The sequence below is a fragment of the Stegodyphus dumicola genome, chromosome 4 (genome assembly GCF_044657685.1).
Source record: "Stegodyphus dumicola isolate Sdum_Otavi_A_Nest chromosome 4, ASM4465768v1".
Classification (NCBI taxonomy): domain Eukaryota; kingdom Metazoa; phylum Arthropoda; class Arachnida; order Araneae; family Eresidae; genus Stegodyphus; species Stegodyphus dumicola.
The window spans coordinates 57172931-57199095 of record NC_140771.1 but is presented as its reverse complement, the minus strand read 5'-3'; the positions used below and the strand labels follow the sequence as shown (position 1 = coordinate 57199095).

Here is a 26165-nt window from a genome sequence, read left to right as displayed (position 1 = left end):
TCTGAAGCCATAGGTTGTACAGATTTTAGAGCTTAGCAAACTTCAAGACATAAATCATTAAATTAAAAAAAAGGTCAAAATAAATAACAAAATTTTTAAATACATAGAAAAGCTACTCATTTTGTCTTGGCTTTTACAGAAAAATATTCGGTCTACTAGAAAGTTCTGTCCGTTTTTGAAATAAAACAAAATAGAAAAATTTTTTACCATCAATATATTTTATGAAATAATATAATTGCCATTATTATTAATGACTTCTTGCCAGTGTGAGGGCAATTTGTATACCCCATTTTTGAAAAATGTTGTATCTGATAGGAACACTCGAACCAGTGCTTGTTTAATATCTTCTTCATTTTTGAATTTTTCCCCCTTCAAAAAATTATTGTAAGGACAAAAACAAGCGATAGTAGAAGGGCACTAAGTCCGGGGCATATAATGAACAGAATTTCCTTGCCTAGTTCTGCAATTTTTTGGCAAGTCCCAAAGCAGCATGTGATCTGGCATTATCATGATGCAGTATAATATCCTTCCTATTGAACTATGTCAGCCTCTTTTCTTGGAATGCTGTCTTTAAATTATCCAGTTGCTGACCATACTTCTCCGAATTGAGCTTTTTGTTTGTTTTTAAAAGCTCATAATGTATTGGTCTGCGAATATTCCACTATATACATAACATTCTCTTACTCAGAGTCAAATCTGGTTCAGAGGTGGTAGGGCTAGACTTTCCGGGTTCATTATATGCCCTTTTCCTTACGATGTTTTCATAGGTAATCCTCAGTTATCATTCGATTCAAGAACTTGATTTTGTTCCGAGCAAGCAGAGATGTGCATATGACGATTCAATCATCCAAATTCTTCTGACTTAATTCATATGGCATCCATCTTGAATATTTCCACACCAATCCTATTCTGAATATGGTTCGAAATGGTTTGCTGAGCTGAATAAGCCTATCTGCTATCTCTAAATGCTGTCAGAAAAGGATCGTGCTCCAAAATGGTCTTAACAACATTATCATCAATCAATGATGATTAATATTGCCCAGAATGTGGCTTATCAGAAAGGTCAAAATCACTTGTTCCAAATTTTACGAACCATCTTCTGCATGTCCTATCAGAAACTGTACCTTCACCAAACACTTTCAATCAATTTCTACATGCTTCTATAGCACTTCTTCCTTGTTGAAATTTGTATAAAATACAGTGGCCATGAGTGACTTTAACAGTAGCCATGAGTACACTATCGCTTCCCCACTCAAGATTAACATGAATCAACTTTGTTTTAGTTAATCTGCTATGTCAGTGTATACATTAAACGATAAAAATAGAGCACCGAACATGGGCCAAATAAACATGCGCTTACATGTTGAAAATTGTTGTCATAGAAACAGACAGAACTTTCCCATAGACGGAATATATATTATAATTTTATATAAAAAGGGAAGTATTAAAAGCATTTACTGAATTACTTTGGATTGTAAACATTTACCTTTGAAAGAACTGTGGTTAATTATTGGAATCACTATTATCTGATGACCGATTGAAGTCACCCATTATTTAACGACAGCTGTTTTTGCCTCCTTTTGAAGAAATGTAACACTGCACTGTTGCTGGACAAATTCATCACTCATACAGCTTACCTTATTTGGATGTGCTTTCCAACAAATTTTCCTTATTTCTCACATTTTCCTATTCTCATTTGAAGTGAAGGATTTCTCCATCTTTTCCTCTTCTTCAAATGAGATCTCTTCCATAACCTCTTGCTCACAATGTACAATCACCAGGTTGTTGGTGGTCAACTTCTGGCTATGTTCCTACACCAGTTCTTGAGTATTGCTCCCATTGATTTCTAATTCCATGATATTTTCAAAGGACACAATTTAATAAACTGGTGGCTCTGTTTCATGAGGTAACCCATTTTAAAGTATCCAAAAACACAATCAGGATACGGCTGTTTCCAGGTAGAACTGGGGGTTATTTTGGTAACTACAAGTTTTCTTGATCTCGAGGCTGTCACAATATGAAAATGATACTTGCAAAACTCTTGGAGGAGAAGGTTAGTTCCTTTGATCCTCTTGATGCACCTCTAAATAATGCCTTCATATAAAGCTTTTTAAAGTACAAAATGCACTGCTGACTTATGGGCTAGAGAAGTGGAATAGCATGGACAAAAAGATATTTAACCTTAGTAGTGTGTGTGTGATTATGGCAAAGCCTCGAGGGCTATCTGCCTAAGAGGAGGGATGTCTTCGTGGAGGACTTTCTAAGGGAAACTGGCTCGTATACAGGTTACACATGGGGAAAACCACGAAAACGCCCATGCAGCCAGCCCGTTCGTGGGATTCGAACCTCGGATCGAACTACAGTGTTCAGTGACTTTACCACTCGGCCGCTGGTGGGCGATATTTAACCTTAATGAACTTCCACTTCCTTAATTCCTTCAACCTGAAGGATGAGCAGAAGTATTATTCACAAATGGCAAGTTCCTTTCCAAAAAGTTTTTTTTTTTTACTGTAGAAAAGATCATCGTGACCCACTTTGGCCAAAGCGTTGCTATCAGACTTCCAAAATACACTTAACAGTCTGTTCTGCAATTTGAATTTCGTAAAGACTCATAGATACTTGGAACGATACAAGAGCAGAAACTTGACTTTAAAACCGCACTTTTTTTAGCATACAGAAAAAAGGTGAGTTAATCTTTTGTGGGCTTGTAACCAAAAATTTCACTCCCTTCTACTACAACGCAAGTCATCTCTCGCATCTTTTTTGAGGGGGTAATTCCTGTCTGATTACATTTAAAAACTTGCTAAGGCAAGTACTTGGAAAATATCAGCTTCTAGAAACCAACACTCAGAAACAATTAACTTCCCAAACTTGGGAGCAAATGATTTGGCAGCCTTAGCATTTGAACTTGCAGCCCCTATATACTTCACAACACTATAAGTGCTACTTCTCTTTTTAAAGTTATCAAACTATCATCTGCTTCCTTTCAAGCCTTTATTTTTTGCACACACACCAGGCAGTCATTACATTATCAATATATAAGGTCTTTGTCTTCAAGCAGATAAACATCTTGGTTGCAGTATCACCTGATAAATGCTTCTTGTTTATCCATAAAAGAAGATACTTTTCTACATTGTTAGTTTTGAAATTCTTTCTGCTGCATCTAGCCCCCTTGCTCTTTCTTTCCTTTTTTAAATATTACAAAAACAGTTGACACATGCTTCTTATAAAATCTTATGATGTCAGCTACTCACATTATGCGTTTGTGCTTCTCAGTGGATTCATCTTAACTTTCACCATTATTCTTTTTCTTCCTATCACCTTCATCTTCGGCCTATTTGTATTAATGACCATTATTACAGAACAATTATTAAACAACAACCACAACATTTGGGAAAAGAAAAAAAAAAAAAGTGAACGTACATGATAACAATGCTACAGTAAACAGGTAGCCACCATACTACAACGCTAATTGAGACTAAGCATGAGAGACAAACGATTACTTATGATCTCGTATCAAGAGGGAAAAAAAAAAAAAAAAAAAACAGCTCCTTTCTGATCACAATACATGGTAGACACTGCGTATATGTATTACTCACACTGCACGAGTTTAGGTACTGCCTCGTATCCATTAGCTAAATATTTAGTTTCTAGATTTTCAACTCTATTAGACAATAACATTTACACCATAAAAAATTCAATAGAGTTTGTAAAAAAGGTTAAAAACATTTCTCCTAGAAATTTACTCATGGTTTCTTTTGATGTAAAATCATTATTCACCAATGTTCCAGTGGATGGTGATTTAAGATGTCTAGAAACCAGACTTCGTGAATTTCCTTTCTCTTGCATCGAAATTGATGAGCTAATTTCTCTCACTCAACTCTGTTTGAAACAAACACATTTTGTTTTCCGAAATAAATATTACAAGCAAACTGAGGGATTAGCCATGGGAAGCTCCCTCAGCATCATCCTGGCTGATATCTACATGCATTGTTATGAATCAAAATTGTTTGAAACTTTTAACTTCCCGATATGCTTCTGCTATGTAGACGATACTTTTACCCTATTTGAAGGCAATAAAGATGATTTAAATAGAGTTCTTTCAACAATGAATTCTATTGATCCTGCTATTCAGTTCACTTTTGAACTTGAGATTTGCGATTCTCTTCCGTTTCTCGACATTCTAGTCACACGTAACACATCCAACTTCAGTACTACGGTTTACCGTAAACCTTCATCGGTTTGCCTTCCACCACACTTTAAATCATGTCATCCGACTAAACAAAAGTTTGCTTCATTTTATTCCTATGTTTTCTGTGCTCTTCAAGTTTGCTCCTCCAAACTATCCCTTGATGAAGAACTAAATTATTTAAAAGCAATAGCTATTGACAGGGGCTTTTCACCCAACATTATTAATCAAGCAGTTAAAAAATTCTCATCTCAACACACTAAAAGGCACACTCTTGTTTTACGAGATTATAAAAATTCTGTTGTCATTCCCTTCTTTCCATTAATTAGCTATAAGGTTGCACATATTTTGCAGAAATTTAACTTTCGGGTCATTTATTCTCCCATCAATAAAATTCCGAGTTCCATACTCAAGGACCCCATTCCGGATATGAATTCCTGGGGTATTTATAGGATTCCTTGCCAGTGTGGTTTAATTTACATTGGCCAATCTACGAGAGCCTTAAAATTTCGTGTCAAGGAACATGAGGCATATGTTAGAAAAAAGGAAACACAGAAGTCTTCTGTTGCTCAACATTGTTGGTCCGAAAATCACACTTTCAATTTTTCTGCTGCCAAAATTATTCAAGAAACATCTTCCATTGGAGAACTGGATTTTCGAGAGGCATTTCACATTCAAAAAAATCTTTCTGTTCTAGTTAACGATCCTAATTCCAATCCAACTTTGCCTTCGGCCTTTAAAGAAATTATGCTTTAGTTCTGGTTTTATCAACAGATGGCGCCACTTGATTATTCTTGTCCAGGCTTTTTTATTTTATCTAATCATTATTTCCTATCTTGTTCATTTGTGGTTTTGCAGCTGAGGATGGTGGTTCGGTAAAAATTTCTGTGAAACTAGTCCTGTGAAAATTTCGAAAATATAACGCTGATTTTTGTTGTTTGACTTTTGAAGATAGTAAATGGTTATACATTAACTATAACACATAATAACCAATTGATTATATGATTCACTTGCACTAATGTTAAGTTGGTTGTTTGTCCTCATCAGCAGCTGCAATCTGCTATAAGGACATGTGTCACTTTTGTTAAGTTACAGAAGACTGTAACCTATAAATCTTGTATCTGTATTTATTTAGCTACTAGATAAAATTTCAACATTTCGATCACACAGCTCGATTAAGGAGGTCATTAGTACAAGTTAATTAACAAATAATTATAATTAAGAGGCTACAAAATGATAAAAATATCGTTAAATCAAAACTTTCTGACATAAAGTTAGCAGAACATTTCTAGGATTAAACTGATGTGCAAAAGTCATAGCTGCTGAGAATGAAATCTTAAAAACCGGGAGATTTTTTTAAAGAAAACAGTTTTCACACTGCATGGCGACACCATTTCAAATAACACTTCAAACTGACTTTAATTAACTTTATATATAATGCACAGTTCAAGTTACTGAAACATTTGTAATTTAATTCTCATGTAGAATATATTAGCATTTAAACAGATATTTTTAAATTTATGTTCTTTGGTTAATTTCTTTTTAAAATTTTCTTACACTTTTATACTAAGAAAATCCCAAGTAGTGAAAGAAAACTTGTTTATCAAAGCACTTTTAAATATGAAGAATATGAAATTAATAATTAATGTAATTAGTATTTTTGTAGATAAACTCAACAATGTGCACTATGCAAAAAAAGAAAAAGGGACAGTTCATGTATCTCCTGTTTTACTGGGACGATTGGCGAAATTCAACTTGTGTTTTTCCTGTCTGGAAAGCGCAACTTAGGATATGTATTAGATTTACACATAGCATTGTTCTAATATAGGTATTTTGACACAAAATCAGACTTTTTCTGAAATGAAATGGCAATTTTTTTCCATATTTCGATTCTATGACTCAAATTATGCCAAACTGCCAAGTTTTGTAAAAATTGCACGAGCAAATGTGGTTTACACTTTGTTAAAGTTATTTGAAGGTATGAATGATGACTTTTCCCCCCACTTGTGCACAAAGAACAAAGGCAAAGGAAAATAGGTTGCCATATGTTAAGAAATTAGAAAAGTGAATTATTCTTGGCGCAAACTGAAAAAAAAATGCGGCAACATGAATTTTTGAATTTCTCCATAAATTTCGCGCAAAATTTAATATTTAGGCATAATTTGAATCATAGAACATGAAAAATAAAAAAAAAAAAAAAAAAAAAAAGGCATGTCATATCAGAAAATGTGTGATTTTGTGACAAAATACCTATATTAGAACAATGCTATATATAAATCTAAAACATATTTTGATATACATAGCATTGTTCTATTATCGATGAATTAAAGTGAATTAAAGTCACACTTTTGAGACATGCATACTTGCCAACCTATGACACTCAAAAATCAGGAGACTTTTTTAAGAAATCAGGAGATTTTTCACAATGTTAAAAAGATTTTAAAATGATAAAAATATAGTTTTTCATAACGAATTAACTTTAAATAGTTACTAATTCTTAAATGCAAGCAACACAAAAATACCTTACACATAAAAAGACAATTTTATTACTTGCATCATTTAAGGAAAAAAAAAAAAAAAAAAGACACTTTAATCAGTTTTCGTACAAATGTTATGAACAGTGGCAGATTTTGCTTTTCTTAAGAAAGAAACTTCATAATTTTGTTCATAGCAATTGCCACATAGGCCTGCTTTCGCTAATAAAAGTTTTTCTAATGCGTCATCACTAATATTAGTTATGCAGCTGTTGGAACTGTTTCAATTTTTCCTTCCTTTTAGAACTCCTTTTAAGATAATAATAAATATCAACAATGTGTTTATCCACATTTATTGTTAAAGAAGCTGCCCCCTTTTTCACCTGCTAAATTTAAGAGGTGACAGGTGCACCTCATAATCTGCAAATCTGAATTTTTCTTTCTTAAGATGCCTGCAACAACAGTCTTCAAGCCTATTACAGGGTTCATAGCCACATTTTAGTTAAAAAAATAAGCACCTATAAGAACTTTTCAAGCACATTTTAAGAAAAAAATAAGCACCTGTCTAATTACATTATACACAACTGCATAACCTTAAAAGAAAAATTAGACTTGTAATTTAAAATATGAGCAATGCAATATTTATTAAAGGAATGAGCATTAATTACCTCAACCATGGAAAACAACTTTTTTTTTTTTTTTTTAATTTTAAATGACAGTTCAATTTACAGAATTAGTTTACAATGACAGAAAAAAAAACTATGCACAACTAAACTATATAACAAGATTTAATGATGAAATTTCAGTTCAAAATATAGAAAATAAACAATAATAAGCCATATTAATTGTATTCGTTTGACATCTAATAATAAATACAATTTATTTTTCCACTCGTATTAATATTTAAATAATTTAACTTAAATCAAAATTTGAACATTTTCTAAATTTTCATTGCATAACAGTTTTCCCTTAACATATATCCCAAGCAAAGTAATTTAAGTAAAAAAGAGGAACATTTCTGAAATCAGAAGATGGGAAATTGCTTCATGCAGTCATCCTTTAACAGTAAAAGCTTAACTAACCCGCACACTCGGAAATTGCCGAATATTCTGGATAGTAACTGGAAAAAGAGGAGTGGGGGAGATTGCAGCCGTTCTTTAGATTTCTCGGCTAAATAAATGATTTTGACATTTCGATATGTGCATCATATAAAAATAGACCAACGGAACTCAGAAATATTCTGCTTAGACAGCGCAGTAAAAGTCTTTTAAGTGTTCATAAACAAATCTCAGACTGAACATCAAAATTAATTATCTCTGCAAAATACTGCAAACGTTATTGCGCAATACGCGCTGCGTAATTTTCCGACATGTGATATTACGCAATCGGAATCAACAGCTGCCAGTATTCAAAGAATAAAGAATTAAATAAAAAAAAAAAAGAAAGAAAGAAAGAAAGACTCACTAATCTGGGGTGTTTCTGATTCTAATTTCCAACAGACTGCATTAAATTTCCGAAATAGAATCAATCTTTGCTTGGGTTGGGTAGACCGCAAAAACTTTTAGTCCTATTCAATCCAGATTGGACAATGACAAAAAAAAAAAAAAAAAAAAAGAGGTCTGCTGCTTCAATATTAGAGATTTTGCGGAGAAACTCCCAACCTCCGTACTGTATAATGTATTGGCAAAGAAAATGAAATTATTTTGACTATTGGATTACTTTCCTTTTATTTAAGCCATTCCGAATATTATTCCTTAGAAAGCTAATCTGTGTAAAAACACACCCAATTTTGGAAGTTTATCTATACTTCAGGAGTTACTGCAATTATATTATTATAAATATTCATACATATGCTCATAATATAAGCATAACGATCATAATAAACACGAATATGAAGTGACCACGCGGAACGAGAATGCAAATTTATTAAAATCTTGATAGAAATTCAAACGTGTGTAGTATTTGGGTGGGAGGAAATCAGTATTCTTTTCCTCCCACCCAAATACTACACACGTTTGAATTGCTATAAAGATTTTACGTTTTCGCAATTCTTTGGTCAATAGAACGACGTGCACCTGATGTACTCTCGCGCGCACCATAGGTTATGTTAATGCAGAGGAAGGGGGGAAAGTAATTTTCGGGAGTATGATTCACCATCTGACGTTGCATATAAGGAAGAAAAGTTGTTTATTTAGTTTCGGCTTTGGTACGGGGAAAAATGCGTGTTCATTAAAAATAAAGGATAAAAAAAAAAAAAAAAAAAAAAAGCACTAAAAGCAAAAAATAAGCACTAAAAACAAAAAAATAAGGGCTTAAAGAAAAAGTAAGCACCTATAAGGGCCTTTATATTTTACTTTCAAACATAAGGACTTATAAGCACTTGTAAGGACCGCTACAAACCCTGCTATTATTACTGGCATTATCGGCACCAAGTGCTAAGCAAATTATACAGAGGGACTGCATTTTCTTTTAAAGTTTTAATAATTAGCTGTGCTATATTAAAGCCTGTTGAATGTCCTTCTAAAGTAAGGACAGAAAGTAAACTTCACTCAATTTCTGAAGACTCTGGATTAAAAAAAGAAACAACAATTGGATACAGTTTTGAATCGGTATTATTGCTTCCGTAGAGAGGCAGAACGGAGCTGTTTTAACGCAATCAATAACTGAAGATTTATTTTTCAAATCCAGTTCTTTAACAATTGCACCTGTTTTGATTCTTGAGTATTTCTTATCAATTTCACTATCGGGAAACATTTTTCTAAATAAAACTGCAGCATGATCCGATGCATTCAGTGGCAGGTTGTGTTCCAGTAAAAAGGCAGAGAACAGACATTCTGCAATAATAACTTTTCGGTCCTTTGTTTCCGAAGAAAAGTTTAATTTTTCGTTTCTTTTCAAAACAACTCAGTCCTTGTGTTTTTTGTGTACGCACATGCTTGAGAACATCCGCCCTTCCACCATGCGAAATCAAAAAATCGCAACGACAGACGGTACACATCGCAAATTTATTACATTTCCTTAAGGAAATAATGGAAGGAAAGTCAACTGTGTACGATTTTTGAAACGTACACGAGTATTTCACCTTTCTCACAGATAAAGCAAAATATGATAACTTCTAAAACTATTTCCCGAAGGCATGTGTACTCACACAACTCAGGACATGATGAACGAAATAACTAAAGAACATACAACTAACAGCTCTGAGCTTGCTTGGTGCTCATTGGCCGATATATGGCAGATGACACACAGTGGAGCATGATGTTCATTGGAAAACTGGAGAACGACGTTTCTGGATACGTATGCTCTTACTCACAAAGCAGAAATTCTCATTTGATTCGCAAGGTTTTGTTTTAGATATAATCTAGATAGAATTCAATTGCTTTCAGACATCCAAAATCCCTTTTTTTTTTTTTTTTGTTCATATAATGAAGTATTAAGCCAAGCTCCATAAAAATCGGGAGAAATTTTAAGAATAAGAAAAAATCGGAAGAAATATATTGTAAATCGGGTTGGCAACTCTGGACATGAAAAACACAATTTGAATTTTGTCAATCGGCCCAGTACAACAGGAAATATAGAACAGTCACTTTTTCTTAAATTATTTTGGGGGGGGGGCAGTGTGCCATGCAATGAAGTACACAAAATTAAATACAAATATTAATTGATAAAACATTGCTTGAAACTCTAAAAATTTACAAATGTCTACAGTAGATTCATATAAGACAAAAATTAATACATGATAAGAAAAAAAATTCACATGAAATAAAGTTTAATAAAAAAAAATATTCTGAAAATCATTAGAGGTGGGGAAATGAAATTTGCCTCAGTTAAGTTTCATTAATTCAATGAATTTCATCCATTGTTAGAAAACATTTTTCTTGGTAAATGCTAAAAATTAAAAACCAAGTCATTGAATGATTTACCAGAAGACTGGGACACGTGATGAAATACTGCTGTCTCCCAGTAAAACCAGCAGTTTGCAGCTATGACATATGTATACAAAAGTAATAGGGGAAGCAGAAAGTAATGTCGCTTTCTTACATTAAATTCAAACAAATACATTTTTTACAAGTTTTTATTTTTAATCAATAATATAATCCCCCTCGTTATCAACAAATCTTTTGCCATCAAATGTGCAGATTTTCAATCCCGGACCGATAAAAATCAATTGGTTTTTGGGTAAAATATCTGGAGAGGACATTCTGGACATCATCCAAATTTTCAAATTTTTTGCCATTAAGAAAATGTTGTAGGGATCTGAATAAATGGAAATCCAATGCTGCGTGTGATATCAGCCGAGTATGGTGGGTGAGTATGGCAGTACCTCCCACCCAAATTTATTAATTTTTTCCAGAGTTCGTCTTGCATTACTGTGTTGCAGAATGACACCTTTTCTGTTGACAATTGATATTTTTCGATTAAAGATTGGTTCACTCCATCCAATTGTTCACAATAAAGGTCTGCATTAACAATGTTTCCAGGTTTCAGCAATTCAAAATGAACAATTCCACGAAAACTCCATAAAACACCCAGAAGCACCTTTTCAGGATGTAAACCATTTGTAACCCCTATTAAAACTGCCTTTTGAGTTTTGGATTATCATATAGAGCTTATTTTTTTGTCTCCACTAATCAAACGATCAAAAAACGGTTCTGTATGGTGGTGCTGTTGAAGCAATACATTGCACGTGATGGATAGGTTGGCTTTGTTCTTTTCGAACAGATTATGGGAGACTTAAACACCTGCTTTGCTTATTTTTTCTATTCTGCTTTAAATGTCCTTGGATGGTCGACCGAGGTTGGTTAAGAGTGTTTGACACGGATTTGCTTCTACTTCTGCCCTTAGCATGTTGTTGTCGACATGCGCAGAAACAACATTACTTTCCGGTCCCCCTATTACTAATGTTTGCAAAATTACCAGCACTAATTATTTCATTGAATTTATAACATACCGTTCCATATCTGGAAAAGAAACTCCGTATATCAGTTTCAGTACAGTTTGGTGGCAATCCTCCCAGAAACACTTTAGGATATTGTCCAGATTTCTTTGTCTTAAAAAAGGAAATACATGTTTATTTCAAAATTTATACTTGAAAGCAAATTAAATCAAATATTAGGTTTTTACAAAAGTACAAAGTTTTTACAAACCTGTTGAGAATCTCTTGAGCTGCACACTTTAGGATCAATCTAAGGCAAATGAGAAATCAAATCATCATGAATTAACAGTATATCCATTATAATAGCATAAACATATGAATCAGAATTACATACTGTGCGTCCATCAACTTCATGAGGGCCACTGGAAAGTACTTTGGCAACACAACTAACATCTTTGAATGTAACAAAACCAAAGCCACGAGATCTTCCAGTTTCATTATTTTTCATTACTACACAATCAACAACTTCTCCATATCGAGAAAAGTACTCCTGTAATTTCTCTACAAGGAAAAAGATTAGATTTAATTATACTGAAATAGTAGACAACATCACTAACCAATAAATTTTCAGCACTTCGTCATCAACAGAACAACAGTTGGCACCAAATATAAAGGATGGAAAAAGGAATAGGAATTTTTATGATACACACAGTTTCATAAAAAGAATGGTTATTTTATTACATAATTCATAAAAAGGATAAATAAAGAAGTTTACAATAAGAATGCAGGTAATTACTGTAACTGATGGTTACAGAAAGATTCAATAAATACCTATTAGAAAAGGAAAGCATGAAACTTTGAACCAGCATAAATTCGATAAACCTTGCTTCTTGCAAATTTATAATTTTAGTATTATTTAGAAAAACACTTTAGCAGTAGTTTAAAAAAAATAATTTTGTTGCTTTCCTAACAAAGTCTTTCAGTAGACGATACTTTCCCCAACAGTTTATCAAGTGACAGCTGTGGAACCCTACAATCCATCTTGATTTTAACCTTTAAGAGATGGGGCAGTTTGGAAAGGTTTCACTTAAAAAGACGGGAAACCCAGATGCATTTCCACCCCCTTTTAGCTGCCATTGTAAAGGAAAAATTCTACTCTTTTGTAACTTTTCCTGTAGGTCGCCTTTGTTAATTTTCAGATAAGAGACTACGGAATAAAATATAAAAGAATTTGTTCTCTTTTCTGCTGCTTCCTTTCCCTAAACTAGGGAAACATATTATGGTGAGATTTCGTAGCTAAATAATTGTCGCAAGTTGGAATATTAACTTTTGACATTGCGTCATAATGAAAATATGCCTTAGCAGCAAGTGCACGCCTATAATCAGTTCAGAGTTTATTCAGCTTTTATTTGTTTCCAAACTGAATTTAGAATTACATGTACTAATTAACATTTTAATTTATACTCGAAAATGATGTTTAACTATTTGTTTCTCGTATAAATTGGCAGTTCGCTTTTATTTGTTTCCAAGCATTGTGTAACAGCTTATATTTATATATCAAACAAATCCCATTGTAGTTTTCTTATATTAGTTTCGTTTACCTTTTTCATTAGTATTCTTATTCAGTTTAATTTTTTGATTTCCCCACCCCATTGTATCGTAAGTTATTTCATCTTTCAACTACATTATTGTTCGTTGTTCTTTATTGTGATAAAAGCTTTTTTTATCCTTTAGCGTTTTTTTTTTTTTTTTTTAATTATTTTCCTTTAATTTAAAAACAGATTTTATTGATTATATTTTCATTGCATTGCACTCCATTGCATTTTACATGTTTAAAACAGCAATATTAAATACAAAAATTTTAATAAAAAGGGGAAATATAAAGAAAAAAGTACATTTTTAATGACACTGTAAAGTTGGTGAAACTAATACTAATGTAAAATTGCTAAGATTTCACTGCTGAGGGAAATGAAAGGGAATTTACGAAACCCCACAGGTGGGAGGCGCGAAGGTCATCTCGCATAAGTGGCAAGGGAGGTTATTCAGACAATGACTATCTCCGCACCCTGAAGGATGAGGGGAGGGGAATTTGCTGGCCGATAATTCGGCCGCAGCCGTCTTTTTGAGACACTGCAGCTCTGGCCGATTCTTAGGACACCCGTCTATTAAAGGTTAAAAAAGAAAGACAGTGTCCCCCTCAAAAGAAAAAAACTAATGATAATTGAAGGAAAATTACTCGACCAAAGTTTTTTTTTTTTTTTTTTTTAATTCTATGATAGCTAAAAATGATGTGTAATAAGAAAGATGCCCAATTTGATACTTTGCAGCACAGATACAGCAGACATCATTTCTTTTTTTGTCACATTTTCACACTTAGAATTTGTAGAATGCAAATTCAGTATTCTTTTTTTTTTTTTTTTTTTTTTTTAATTTAGCACTACACATATTTTTTTTAAATACATAAGAGACCATTTCATTCATTTAACAGACTAAATGCATACAAATTGTATGATTAAATTAAAAAACTCTCGATTATTTTTTCATCTGATGACTGCTGAGCTTCTCAGCTTTGATAATGCATTGTTACGAATTTTATCATAATTACATGTGAAACTGTTGTTTTTCTTTTCTATAATGTAACATGAAAATCTAAAGCAGCTAAGCTTGCCGGAAAAGTACGAATACAGGGGCAAGCAAATTTAACATAAGGTAAATGGTCATCTTGCTAATTTGGTGAGATATAGCCTTGTTGGTTACCGTTTTGGTGACTAATTTTTGTCCCCAAATTTGGTGAGAAATTGCCAAAAGTCACCAGACTTGGGGGATCATTTGGTCTGGGCCTCTGTATCATTATAATACAGAGGGTGTTCACACATTTTTGAAACAATTTTGCAAAGATTTATATATAAACAAATCTTAGAATTTTATTTTCTCATATGTCCAATCTGTTAGCCCTTTTGTTGAACTATCATATTATAATCTTCATTTCCAAGATAAAAGTCCTTTTCTTAACTTCCTAAAACCAGGCCGAAATTCTCATAATATAGCCTTCACAATGTGATCCAAAACACTCCCCCCTTTGACTTTTTCCTAATCAGAAAAGTCATTAGAATTGTTATTTGTCCCCTTCACGGATGCAGTAAAATTTACGTTTGTCGGATGCTGTTCAGTAGTCTAGAACGGGTATTTTTGCGATTTTTCGATGTTTACTTTGCTTTAATTTAAATTAACCTATATCCAATGTAATATTTATTTCGAGCACAATGTAGGCAATGTTTATATAACATCTACTATTTCTGATCAATCTTGACAAATAATTTGTGAATTTTATGACGTTTTTCACACTTCATTTATATTCGTGTAGTTTTTCTATTAAAAATTATAAAACGAGAACAAAACTTTACAAAATATAATACATATGAACTAGCTTTGTAGGTCTGTAGGTTGGAATGCAATTTTTGAAAATCTATTTTCATTAACAAAATAATTTTAATATTCAGTATCATTAAATGATTAGAATAAGATTAATTATAATTAGATTTTGAAATGAACTTACAGTAATACAAAAACTTTAAATAGCAATAACAAACTTCAAATCTGCTTTTTCCCTGAATTTTGTTATTATAATATAAAAAAGAAAATCTGAGATATATTGGTTGCATTTGATCATTTAACATTGAAAAATATTACATTGGACTATCAGGCAAAGGAGGTATGTCTTAAAAGAAAATTTTCTTTGTAAAACTAGCTTTTGTTTATGTTAGCAGGGGGGGAAAATCTGCAACCTATACATTTTCGTGGTGCCCGAAGAGAAAAAAAGAACACTCTGGCATATTTTAGGGTAAAAGGAGTCGGAGCTAGAGTCGTTCAAAAGAGGTTGACTCCGACTACAGTTTTCGTTGGACAGTTTGAATTTGAAATGAAATTAAAATGAATTGAAAAAAATTAATAACAAGCTGAGTTATTTTTATTTATGGACTGTATACATTAATAAATAGTTAATTTCTATTTTATTGACCTATTAATAAATAAATATCAGGGAGAAGGATGGATGTGATATTTGCCATTACTGATTAAACTGATTCATTTAGTTACAAATCTCACTGGTAAATTTAGGTAAGCAGCAATAGCAGCAAGAAATCCTAAAGTTGATGCCATTCTTAGGAAGTGAGCAGGAAAAGGAGCAATTATTGACCAAGCAATGCGATAAGGAAGTACATATTTGATGATAAAGAGGTTTTTAGAATTAAGGACCTTTTTGGATGTAGATAACACTAATGTTTCACTAACAGAAAGACTATGAAATGATCTTGCAGAATTGGAAACTCTTCTTTCTATACCGTATATAGCCACAAAAAAGTTGCAATCTGAAGAATTGATAGGAGGTGAGAATGGAATGTTTGTTCTTCCTGAAATGGAGGGTTTATTGCAGAAGAAATCATTTCTTTAATGACTAAAAGAGAAACTAGTTCGCTAGAGAATGAGATCTTGCTGGGTTCAATATATAGAGATGCGAAACACCGAATTTTCTTGGATGATGAACAAATTAAAAAGGCAAAGAAAGTCATCTAAGAACTTTCATTAAGAATGAAATTATTCTCACAACAATTGGAGAATTCGAATCAGGACAGTATTTTTGGATAATATTGAAAAGGCTAAGGCAAAGCGAATGAAAATAAAAAACAAGAGCCTTTAGATATAAAAATGAAAAAATACAAACAAGATTTCTACATGGCCTTTGAAGAAATAGAGAAATGTGATTGCGCTTGCAAGACACCTCTTTTAGAACTTATAAAAATCTATCCTGAAAAGTTAAAAGAAGTAGCCGTAACAGTAACAGCTCTTCCTCCTACTCAAGCTAGTGTGGAAAGACTTTTCTCAGTTCTGAAGTTTATCAAATCGGATCTATGGCCCTCCAACAAAGAAGATCTTGCCGAAGCTATACTGTTTCTTAGAAATAACTAATGCCAGTTTTTCCATTTCATAATAAATGCTAATTAATATAAATAATTTGCTATGCCATCAATTTTTTTTTTCTGTAGCATTTATTACTTCTTTTATATTAAAAAAATAAGCTGTAACCCACGTGTATATGTTTACATTATATATGAGTCGAATCAGAGTCATTAAAGTTGCAGGAGTCGGAGTCGGTCATTTTCCCTACCAACTACACAGCCCTGACTCTTAACCTTCATTTTAACATTTGCTAAAGAAAATTAATTTAGATAAATTTGTTAAAGTGAATTTTATTATATAATTTATAATTTTAGAAAATATGAATTTATCAAAGTATTTTTCAGAACAGTTTTAAATGTTTATACTGAATTACATAACAATTTCCTTTCATAGGCAGATTTCGTCTAAACCCATCCTTATATCCAAAGGTTGGCTTGATTTTAAATGAGATGGATGTACATAGGTTTTACATAATAAACTTTTTTATTTATTTTAAAAAGAGTCATCTTTCATATTTTCAAAAGAATAAGGGCATACTGGGTGTTTACACGTACAATGTAAATTTTTTTTCCATATTTCTTCCTGTGATCAAAGAGATTACCCTGAAATATTTTCAAAGCAAAATTAAGAAAACTGTTTATGCCAATTTTTTATAAAGTAGCCTCTTGTGTTTTTCATTTAAGTGTGAAATTTTCTCTTTAAAAAAATAAAAAAAATCATGAATGGAACAAAATAAACTCATGAGAAATAACTCAAACCCCGAAGAACAGGCTGATTACATGTGGAGATTTCCATCAGGAGTGTAAATATGAGCAATTTTCTCTTAAAGAAGTTTATATGAAAGCATCCATCCCCTTAAGCAGATAGCTGCATGCTTTTCCATGATCCAATCCTAATTCTTATACATTTAATAGTAAGTTGGCATATACCTTATTACAGGCAAAATAATATTAATTTTTCTATTAACTTGTCTGAATTCCCTTTATCTCTTGAGCAATTTAATATTTCAGCAAATTAAAACTGGCCGACATTTAATGCAAAGTAACTGATGTTACTTTGACATGAATTAGGAGACAATACATGAGCTTTAATCTAAATACTTTTTGGGATATGTCATCCTAAAAGAGTGTCTAAAGATAAATTGGTTTTATTTAATTTATGATGAATGAAAATCACAAAAACTTATGCAAGTAAGTTTTGTCTCTTATTTATCAAGTAATTATCTTTTATTCATCCCCTGATAAATCAGACAAAATTGCCTACATAATAGAACTTTGAAAGAAGTTAACAGTTCTTAAGGATTTTATGCACTCCAATAAAAAGGGCCAAAATAACATCTTATTATTCATAAGTTGAAGTATAAAACAGAACTAAATGATAAAAGTGGTTTTATCTACTTTCTGGAAGGGGCTTAAGAGCATTAAATCTGGTAATCTTAAAGAATGTGCAAAATCGCTGAATCATAACATATAAATAAAAATATATGTATATGCAGCAAACATTACTAGACAGATAAAAAAATTTCGGTTCATATAAACAATAGAATGCTTGTTGCTTGTTCAATTTTGACAACACAGGCGAGGACTAGTTGCCTCAAAATAGGGATGCTTTCGTGGAGGGACATGCCAAGGGAATAGTGGTAAGAGCACTGAACCCTGGCAGATCTTGCAACTTTCTTCAGGTGTACCGTGAACATGAGACATTCTCCCTTAGGAAGTCTTTCATGATGGCATCTCTCCCCATAAACAGATAGCCCTCGAGTTGCTTGTCTTAATTAATGTAACCTTAACCTTCGTCACTGACTTTTGGAGAGAAAGCAATTTATAACCATGTTATACATAATGGGAAAAGTCTACAGAATTTCTTTTTATGTTTATTCGCTTATACGTAGATTGGACTACCCATTACCTATCGAGATGTTTAATGGTCATCTCTACACAGCAGATGGCTATTATGGTGTAATTAAATATAATATTTACTGGCCTCAGGGAAGAAGTTTAAACATCAATTGGTAAAGTACAATAAGGGTTTTTGCTAAAGATACTTATGCTTTTGTGGAGGACACAAGAACTAGCTCTTGTTCACGTTTTTCATGGGGAAACCCATGCATAAGACCATACAGCTAGCTCATTCATTGGGACCTGAATCAAGGTGATTAAGCATGAAAAATACAGTGTTATGTATTTCATTACACTAGGATCTTCTAAATATGTTTGCCTCTTCAAATAAATTATTAACATTGCCTTCGAAGTCTTTCCCTTTTTTAAAAGACTTATCAAGACATATTCCGTCAACTGAATAATCATATCGGTTTCAGCAAATTTTCCTTTTTTAAATCTCTCAGCAACTTCTTAATTTCGGCCTGACTAACACCTTTGAAACGAGGTACCATTATAAGGATTAAATAGCACAAGGGAAAAAGTTAGCACTCTAAAATTACGAGAGAGTAGGTAAAAAAGGATTCATTGCTTTATTAAAATATCTGATGTGTACCACATGACTTCCATGTATGGGATATTAAATTATACACATTTTTTTCCTGCATTTCATTTAAACTTATTTCCTTTAATTTTGTTAGGGATATATTTCTCATTCTCAATAACAGACCCGCTCACTATAAAGTGACCACGTCCCGATTTTGGTGGGACAGTTCCACTTTTTGGAGGACTGTCCCCCGTCCTGCCGATTTTCTAAAATGTCCCACTTTTTAGAAAACATATGCATTTCTTACTTTAAATGTACTGTAAAAATATATTACCTATTATTTATTAATTATTATAGCAAATATAAAGAAATAAAAATATATTAATTAAAAAAACACATAAAATGGATGCAGAGTAAACAAAATGAGGCAATGTAACGAATTAGATTTACTCGGTGGTGTTCTATCATTTTCGTTACGTCTCGTCAAGGAATATGTACTGTTAACGGAGGAACAGCTAGCATTAGCTGAAGAGCTATTTGCTTTCCACACCATAAACCACAATCAAAATTTCAGATCAATTGATTGTACGTCACAAATGATCAAAACATTTTTCCACAAAAAATTTCCATGTGCAAGGACAAAAGTCGAAGCAATTATTTGTAATGTTTTTCACTATATTCGTTTTCACAGTTGCAGAAAGAATTAGATTAAATGCTCATTTATATCCATATATTATGATGGTTCCAAGCACAAAGATTTTAAATTATTTCCCACACTTGTTACACTTTTTGATCCAGAAACAGGAATTAACTTCATAAATAATTTTTGATTCAATAAGTTCTATTTTATAAAAGAGTAATTTGAACAATAAAATTATTACCTATTATGAGGATAACACGAATGCAAATTTTAGTGGAAAAGCTAGAAGAGGCATCTATAACGTTTTTAGGAAACTTAACGAACATTTGAACAAAAAATTATTGGAGTAGGTTGTACAACGCACATTCTACATAGTACTATTCAAACAGCATCTGACCTACTTCCAGTGGATCTTGAAAATATTATAGCAAAAATTTATTCCTATTTTTATAAATATACTGTGCGTGTTGAAAGTTTGAAGGATTTTTGTGAAAGCGCATAAATCAAATATAAAACAATTATTGGTTACAGCAAAACACAATGGCTAGCTCTTTTATTAGCTGTAGAAAATATTTTAAAAATATATGAATCATTAAAATCATACTTTTTATCACAAGATAAATGTCCAAGAATATTGCAGCCCTTTTTTGAAAATGACACATCACAAATTTGGCTTCAGTTCATCCACAACCAAGCTACATTATTTCACAATGCTGTGAAAATTATTGAAGGGAACAAAATTTCAAATGAAATTTTCAAATTATTGATTTTATTTGATACTTTCAATTCAAATGAAATCAATAATTTAAAAGTAAAATTGCGAGAAAAAATTGATAACGATTACATTCCTTTAGTTATTCGAAAGGACATCACTAGGTTGGAAGAACAAGGTGCCAATAAATGACCTGATTTTCTGAAAGAAGTCAAAAATTTTTATAATACCTGCTTGGAATATCTTGAAGAATGGGCAGTTCAATTCGAAGATATTAAAAATTTTCATTGGGTGACATTCAAAAAGGAGATTTTATGGGAATATGTTGAAAAATCTTTTTAATATATTAGTAACCATTTTCTTAAAACTAATATTTGTGAAAATGATCTTTTTGATGAGGTGTCATTGGTATAAAGCTACGTTACTGAAGAAGAAATTAAATGTTAATTGTCTGCAAATGTGGAAACATACAAAAAAATGGACGTAGTTATTCCTTCATTTTAAACAGAATAATATTCCTTATGAAAATATTTTGAAAGGTGGAGGACACGTGCTCCCCCCTTCCAAAAACAAATGCAGCAACAGAACGTGTTTTTTCTAGTATCAATAAAATACGGACTATTGTAAAAATGCAGTTGAACGTTAAAACTTTTAAAATCTGTATTAAGCGTAAAATATAATTTGACCAATTCATGAGATAAATTTCACGACATTTTAATAAATGATCCGAATCTATTGCAAAGTATTCACTCGGATAAAAAATTTGAAGGTGAAAGAAAATCGTAACTTTAAATTTTTTTTTAAAATTAATTAAAAACATAATATTCAAACTATACTTTTTACAAATATTGTTATTGTTACCAATAGTTAATAATAAATATATTTTTGTATATTTATAGACAAATATATGAATGTATACATAAAAATATATTTTCTGAATTATTGGTTTGCTTTCATAACTAAATTACAATTCTCATTTCATTCCATATGTCCCACTTTGAAAATGTGGTCACTTTAGCTTACTAACAAAATTCTAGCCACAATTTTTTATATTTTCTGTTTACATTCATGTATAGGTGAGGTAAATATTGATTAGTTTTCTAGAAAACTTATTTAGGCTTTATTATTATTAAAAATGACAAAGAAAGAATACCATAATTATTCATTTGAAAAGGTTAAATACTTACTTTTTTAATTCATGTTTATAATACATCAAACAGCAAATGGCTTTACATACAATTTAAATGTTTTTATAAACAGATGAGTAAATAACCATGTTTTTTACATCTGGCTGATGAATGTGAAAATAAAGTTTGTTTCAATTTAAACAATGCAAGCAACTTCACTCAAACAATATTTTCACAGAACAGAAAGCTTAAAATTACAAAACTAAAGGATGTTAAAAAAATGCTGTTCTAATTAAAAATGTAAAAGTAAAGCTTACCCTGTGTAGTTTCCCAACTTAAGCCTCCAACAAATATCTTCCTATAAAATCAAGATATTCAAAATTAAAACATAAAAAATAAGTAGAACACAAGTTTGCATAAATATGGCAATAAAAAATTTAAAAAAAAAAACTGGGCCTAATCTTTGGAATATGGTAACAGGTAGGTTGGCAACATTTTGGTAAGGCGATAAAGGTTGCTAGCTAGGACTTTAGCTGTGTACATGGATAAAGTCAAGAGTGTGCGCAATGCCATTTTTGTGCAATTCTGGGATGTTTTTTTAAGTGAAAATAGGTTGACGTGTACATGGATACAGTGTATGTGCAATTCTTAAAAACGCGGCAAGGAGTTTGCGATTCTGCACTTTCTCCCAATTTCGCACGTAATCTAAATCATGATTAAGCACTTTTGTTCCATAAAAATTCTAGCATAAGCGTAATTCGGCTAGCAGATTGTTGGAAAAAAAATCTTGAGTAAAAAAAATTGCTTTACTTCGTGAAAACAAAATGGCGTCCAAGCAAAAACTAGCAGGTTGCTGTAGCAGGGTTGGTCGGCAAATTTTCGCCAAAAAATTGCCAAGTTACAATAATCCAAAGATTAACCGTTATTTATTTTACCTGGTACCTTGCTGTGAACTATAAGTATGATTTAAAAGATCGGAAACAGAAATAAGAAAAGTTTATCGGACACGTAATCAAGATTCTGAAGAAGATTAAGTAAGTTAGTTAGAAATGTTCATATTTGGAAAGGTTATATACTTTTTCGTTATTAGGTAATTTCATATATGTTCTTTTTACCGGGTTTAAAGATTCAGAAAATTGTCATGTATTTTCGTGAAATTTTTCTAATTTATGAGAAAAAAGGAGTGTACATGGATATGGTGAAGAGTGTGCGCAATGCCATTTTTGTGCAATTCTGGGATTTTTTTTTTTTAAGTAAAAATAACTCGACGTGTACATGGTTTAGTGATATTTTAATTAAATGATAGTTATTTTGTGAATTTTATGTTTGTAGGAATTTGGTATGCGTTTTAGTTGAAGTAAACGTGCATGGAAATAATTTAAATATTTGACACTAAGTATTTGTAATGCTTGCGGTATGAATTCGTTGGTGACGTTTATAATATAATAGATGATTTAGAGGTAAAAGTTTTTGGATATTTTATTTATTTTATATGTGGAAATGTTCATATTTGGAAAGGGTATATACTTTCTCGCGATCAGGTAATTTCATATATGTTCTTTTTACCGGGTTTAAAGATTCAGAAAATTGTCATGTATTTTCGTGAAATTTTTCTAATTTATGAGAAAAAAGGGTACTTTTCCGTTTTGCCGGCGCAAGCGATAAAGTCGCCAATAATGGTACAACCGATGCCAAACAGAATTTTCTCGCTGGTAACCTTTTACGCCTCATTTTCAAAACAAGGCGCTACTTTTTCTTACCAGATTGATTGTTTTTTTTTTCAATACTGGCATGTAATTACATAGAATTTTTATCAGATAGTTCAGTTTTATGTCTAAGGCCATTTTCGGTAATTAAGTCAATTAGGATGCAATCACAGCGCTTACCCGAAGCCGAAAATATAGAAAATGTAAGTCAAGGGTTAAATTCATCCATTCTAATGAGAATGCATTAGCGAAGTAAAGCACTGCAGCTTTACATAATTTCTGAGTAAGCTATTCGTACGAATTGAAATATTTCTTGCATTTAAACTTGTGTTCCAAATTAAGATTTAACTTGAAATTAATGTAGATAATTACTGAGAGCATTAGATTTTTGTAGAGTAGTTTACGTGAGATGAGATCGCTTGGGGTCACGTGATATGAACCAGCGAATCAGGATGTTGAACCATAGTAAATTCTTAAATTAATGTCTTTTTACAAATTCATTGTCTTTATTTATTGGCTTTTTATAAAATTTTAAGCGATATTAAAATGTTTATGCCTTCAAAAAAAGAATTCTTAGAACTAACATTTTTTTAATATTTTTTATGTGTATACTGTATGTTGTCGCCAATAAAGTCTGCTTGGCGAGATTTGCGCCGGCGAAACGGAAAAGTACCGAAAAAAGCAGTGTACATGGATATAGTGAAGAGTGTGCACAATGCCATTTTTGTGTAATTCTGGGATGTTTTTTTAAGTAAAAATAAGTCAACGTGTACATGGTTTATGTGTGTGTGTTATTTTGAAAAACGCGTAAGGAGTATGGTATTGTGCACTTTTTCCCAATTTTGCAGTGAATATTTCTCATGATTAAACAGTTTTGTTAGATAAAATTTCTAGCATAAGTGTAATTCGGCTAGTAGTTTGTTGGAAGAAGTGTTCAGTAGATAAAAAGAAAAGAAACATGTCTTTACTTCGTGAAGACAAAATGGCGGCGGGAAAAAAAAATAGAGGGTTGCTGTAGAAGAGTTCATCGCCAAGTTTTTGCCAAAAAATCGCCAAGTTACCATAATGTAAAGATCAACCTAAATAACTTAATAAAACATCTTTACTTCTATCTCGCACAACCTTAAAGAAACACTTATTACTACCCCTTTCAATCCCACTAAATACCCATTTCGAATTCACTTTAGCTAAGGCCATGGGATCAAAAAATTAACGAACGCTGTTTCACACAACACAGAATAAAGCCAAATACAAAATTTCCAGATTTTTTCCCGATTTCCCCCCTTTTCCGATTAAAGAACCGTAATTCGTCCATTAATATCACATGACATATCCCATGATCTCTCATTTCCCTCACACAAAATAATGCGTAATCGAAACTGAGTACTGCTCACATTATTACCAAAGTCCCAGGTAGTAACCTTTATCGCCTCCAAAATGTCGCCAAACTACCAGTTACCATATTCTAAAGATCAGCCAGGATTTTTTCTGTTTACATTGATTTAGGAAACGTTACGGCAAGACAAAATAGAAGTTGGAAAATCGCAAATCATAATTAGTTCATATTTTTGCCAATCGTTATCGGGTGTTAATCATAATTAGTTCATATTTTTGCAAATTGTTATTAACACCCGATAACGCTCTATTCCTGATAATGCTAAAAATAAAGCTCTATTCTGTTTACAGAACGTTAACGGTAAGGCAAAATGAAAGCTGGAAAATCGCAAATCCTAATTAGTTCATGTTTTCGCAAATCATTATCGGGAGTTTATTTCAATTGAAAAAAATAAAGTTCTATTCTATTTATTCTACGTTTCCTAGTCTATTTATTTCTACCTTTTATAAAATAAGGTAGTTGCAGGACCACCTCCCAAAAAAATCGCAAATAATAATTAGTTCATATTTTTGTCTTAGGTCCTTTCCTCTCCTAGGTACACAGTGATCAGTTTAAACTAAAAAAAAAAAAAAAAAAAATCAGAATTGAATAACTCTTGGCATCAAAGAGCAACATGGCACTGCTGCCCATGTACACACCGACCTGTTTTAACTTTAAAAAAAAATCGAGGAGTTGCGTTTATTCGTAATAAACTATTATCACAATCATAAATCCCAAATATAACCCTCCGGTTCTAAAATGGCATGCATCACTGTGTGTGCAGTCATTAGTGGTTTGCCACATGGAATTAGTGTTCATTATATAGCGAGTTGCCTGCTTTGGTGACATAGTGGTACTTCTCAATTCTGGGTGTATGTAAGAAAAGTACCCCCCCTCCCACACACACACACACAAAAAAAAAAATATGCGTTGATGGACATCATATGAACAGTTAAATATGGCCAGAAAACAGTGATAGATTGAAAAAATAAATTACTAAACTGAGCTCTAGTAAAATCATTGAGCTTAACAAAATAGTAGAGATTGATGAAAGTACTTATATATCTCTTATTAGTATAACCAAGGCCATCTATACTTAAGGCCTGCCAATGTGAATATATTCTTTTGTGTTTTCGTAGCCACCGTGAAATTTCTACAAATTTGGCGACTGAAATAAGATGCCAGAACCTTTACCAACTTGACAATATCTCAGCGAGATAGTCATTTATATCAATGTAGAGTAAACTTGCCCTTGTAATATAATTTTTTTTTATCAAAGTTTTGGCTCTTGAGGCATTTCATATTACATCATGCGAAAGATACTGCAATTTACATGTACTATGATTAAAATTATTTACATATGTTCAAAATTCGTAACAGTATATAAGCATCATGCTTTTTAATGCAGTGCTTTAAGAAAATGCTTTCTCTTTTCAAAGTTTACTTAGAAAGCTAACAATTTTGCTAGTTTTTTTTTCGTACTTCAGGAAAATTCCCTGAGTGGGCTGCAGGTTTGTAACGCTTGTCAGGGTTACCATAATCTGGCGCACACGCACTCTTCCGAGATGTCAACAAATCGCCAAGGGCCCGTTATCTGAAAACTGCCAGAGGAAAACAGAAATGGTATTTTATTATGGATGGATATTATGGATTATTATTATTATATCTTTTTAATTTAATTTAGTC

At 32.0% G+C, this 26165-nt stretch overlaps 1 protein-coding gene across 4 annotated transcripts in view; it reads right to left on the bottom strand.

Annotated features, from left to right (window-relative positions):
- Positions 1–26165, bottom strand: part of LOC118194866 (DAZ-associated protein 1-like) — an 84118-nt gene that overhangs the window by 56988 nt on the left and 965 nt on the right. For all 4 annotated transcript variants that reach the window (XM_085814936.1, XM_035366079.2, XM_085814935.1 and 1 more), the window contains exons 2-5: positions 21716–21756; positions 11934–12100; positions 11811–11849; positions 11615–11713 (exon numbers count right to left, since the gene is read on the bottom strand). In XM_085814936.1, coding sequence (XP_085671062.1) covers positions 11615–11713; positions 11811–11849; positions 11934–12100; positions 21716–21756 — 346 coding nt within the window. The remainder of the gene's footprint in view (positions 1–11614; positions 11714–11810; positions 11850–11933; positions 12101–21715; positions 21757–26165) is intronic.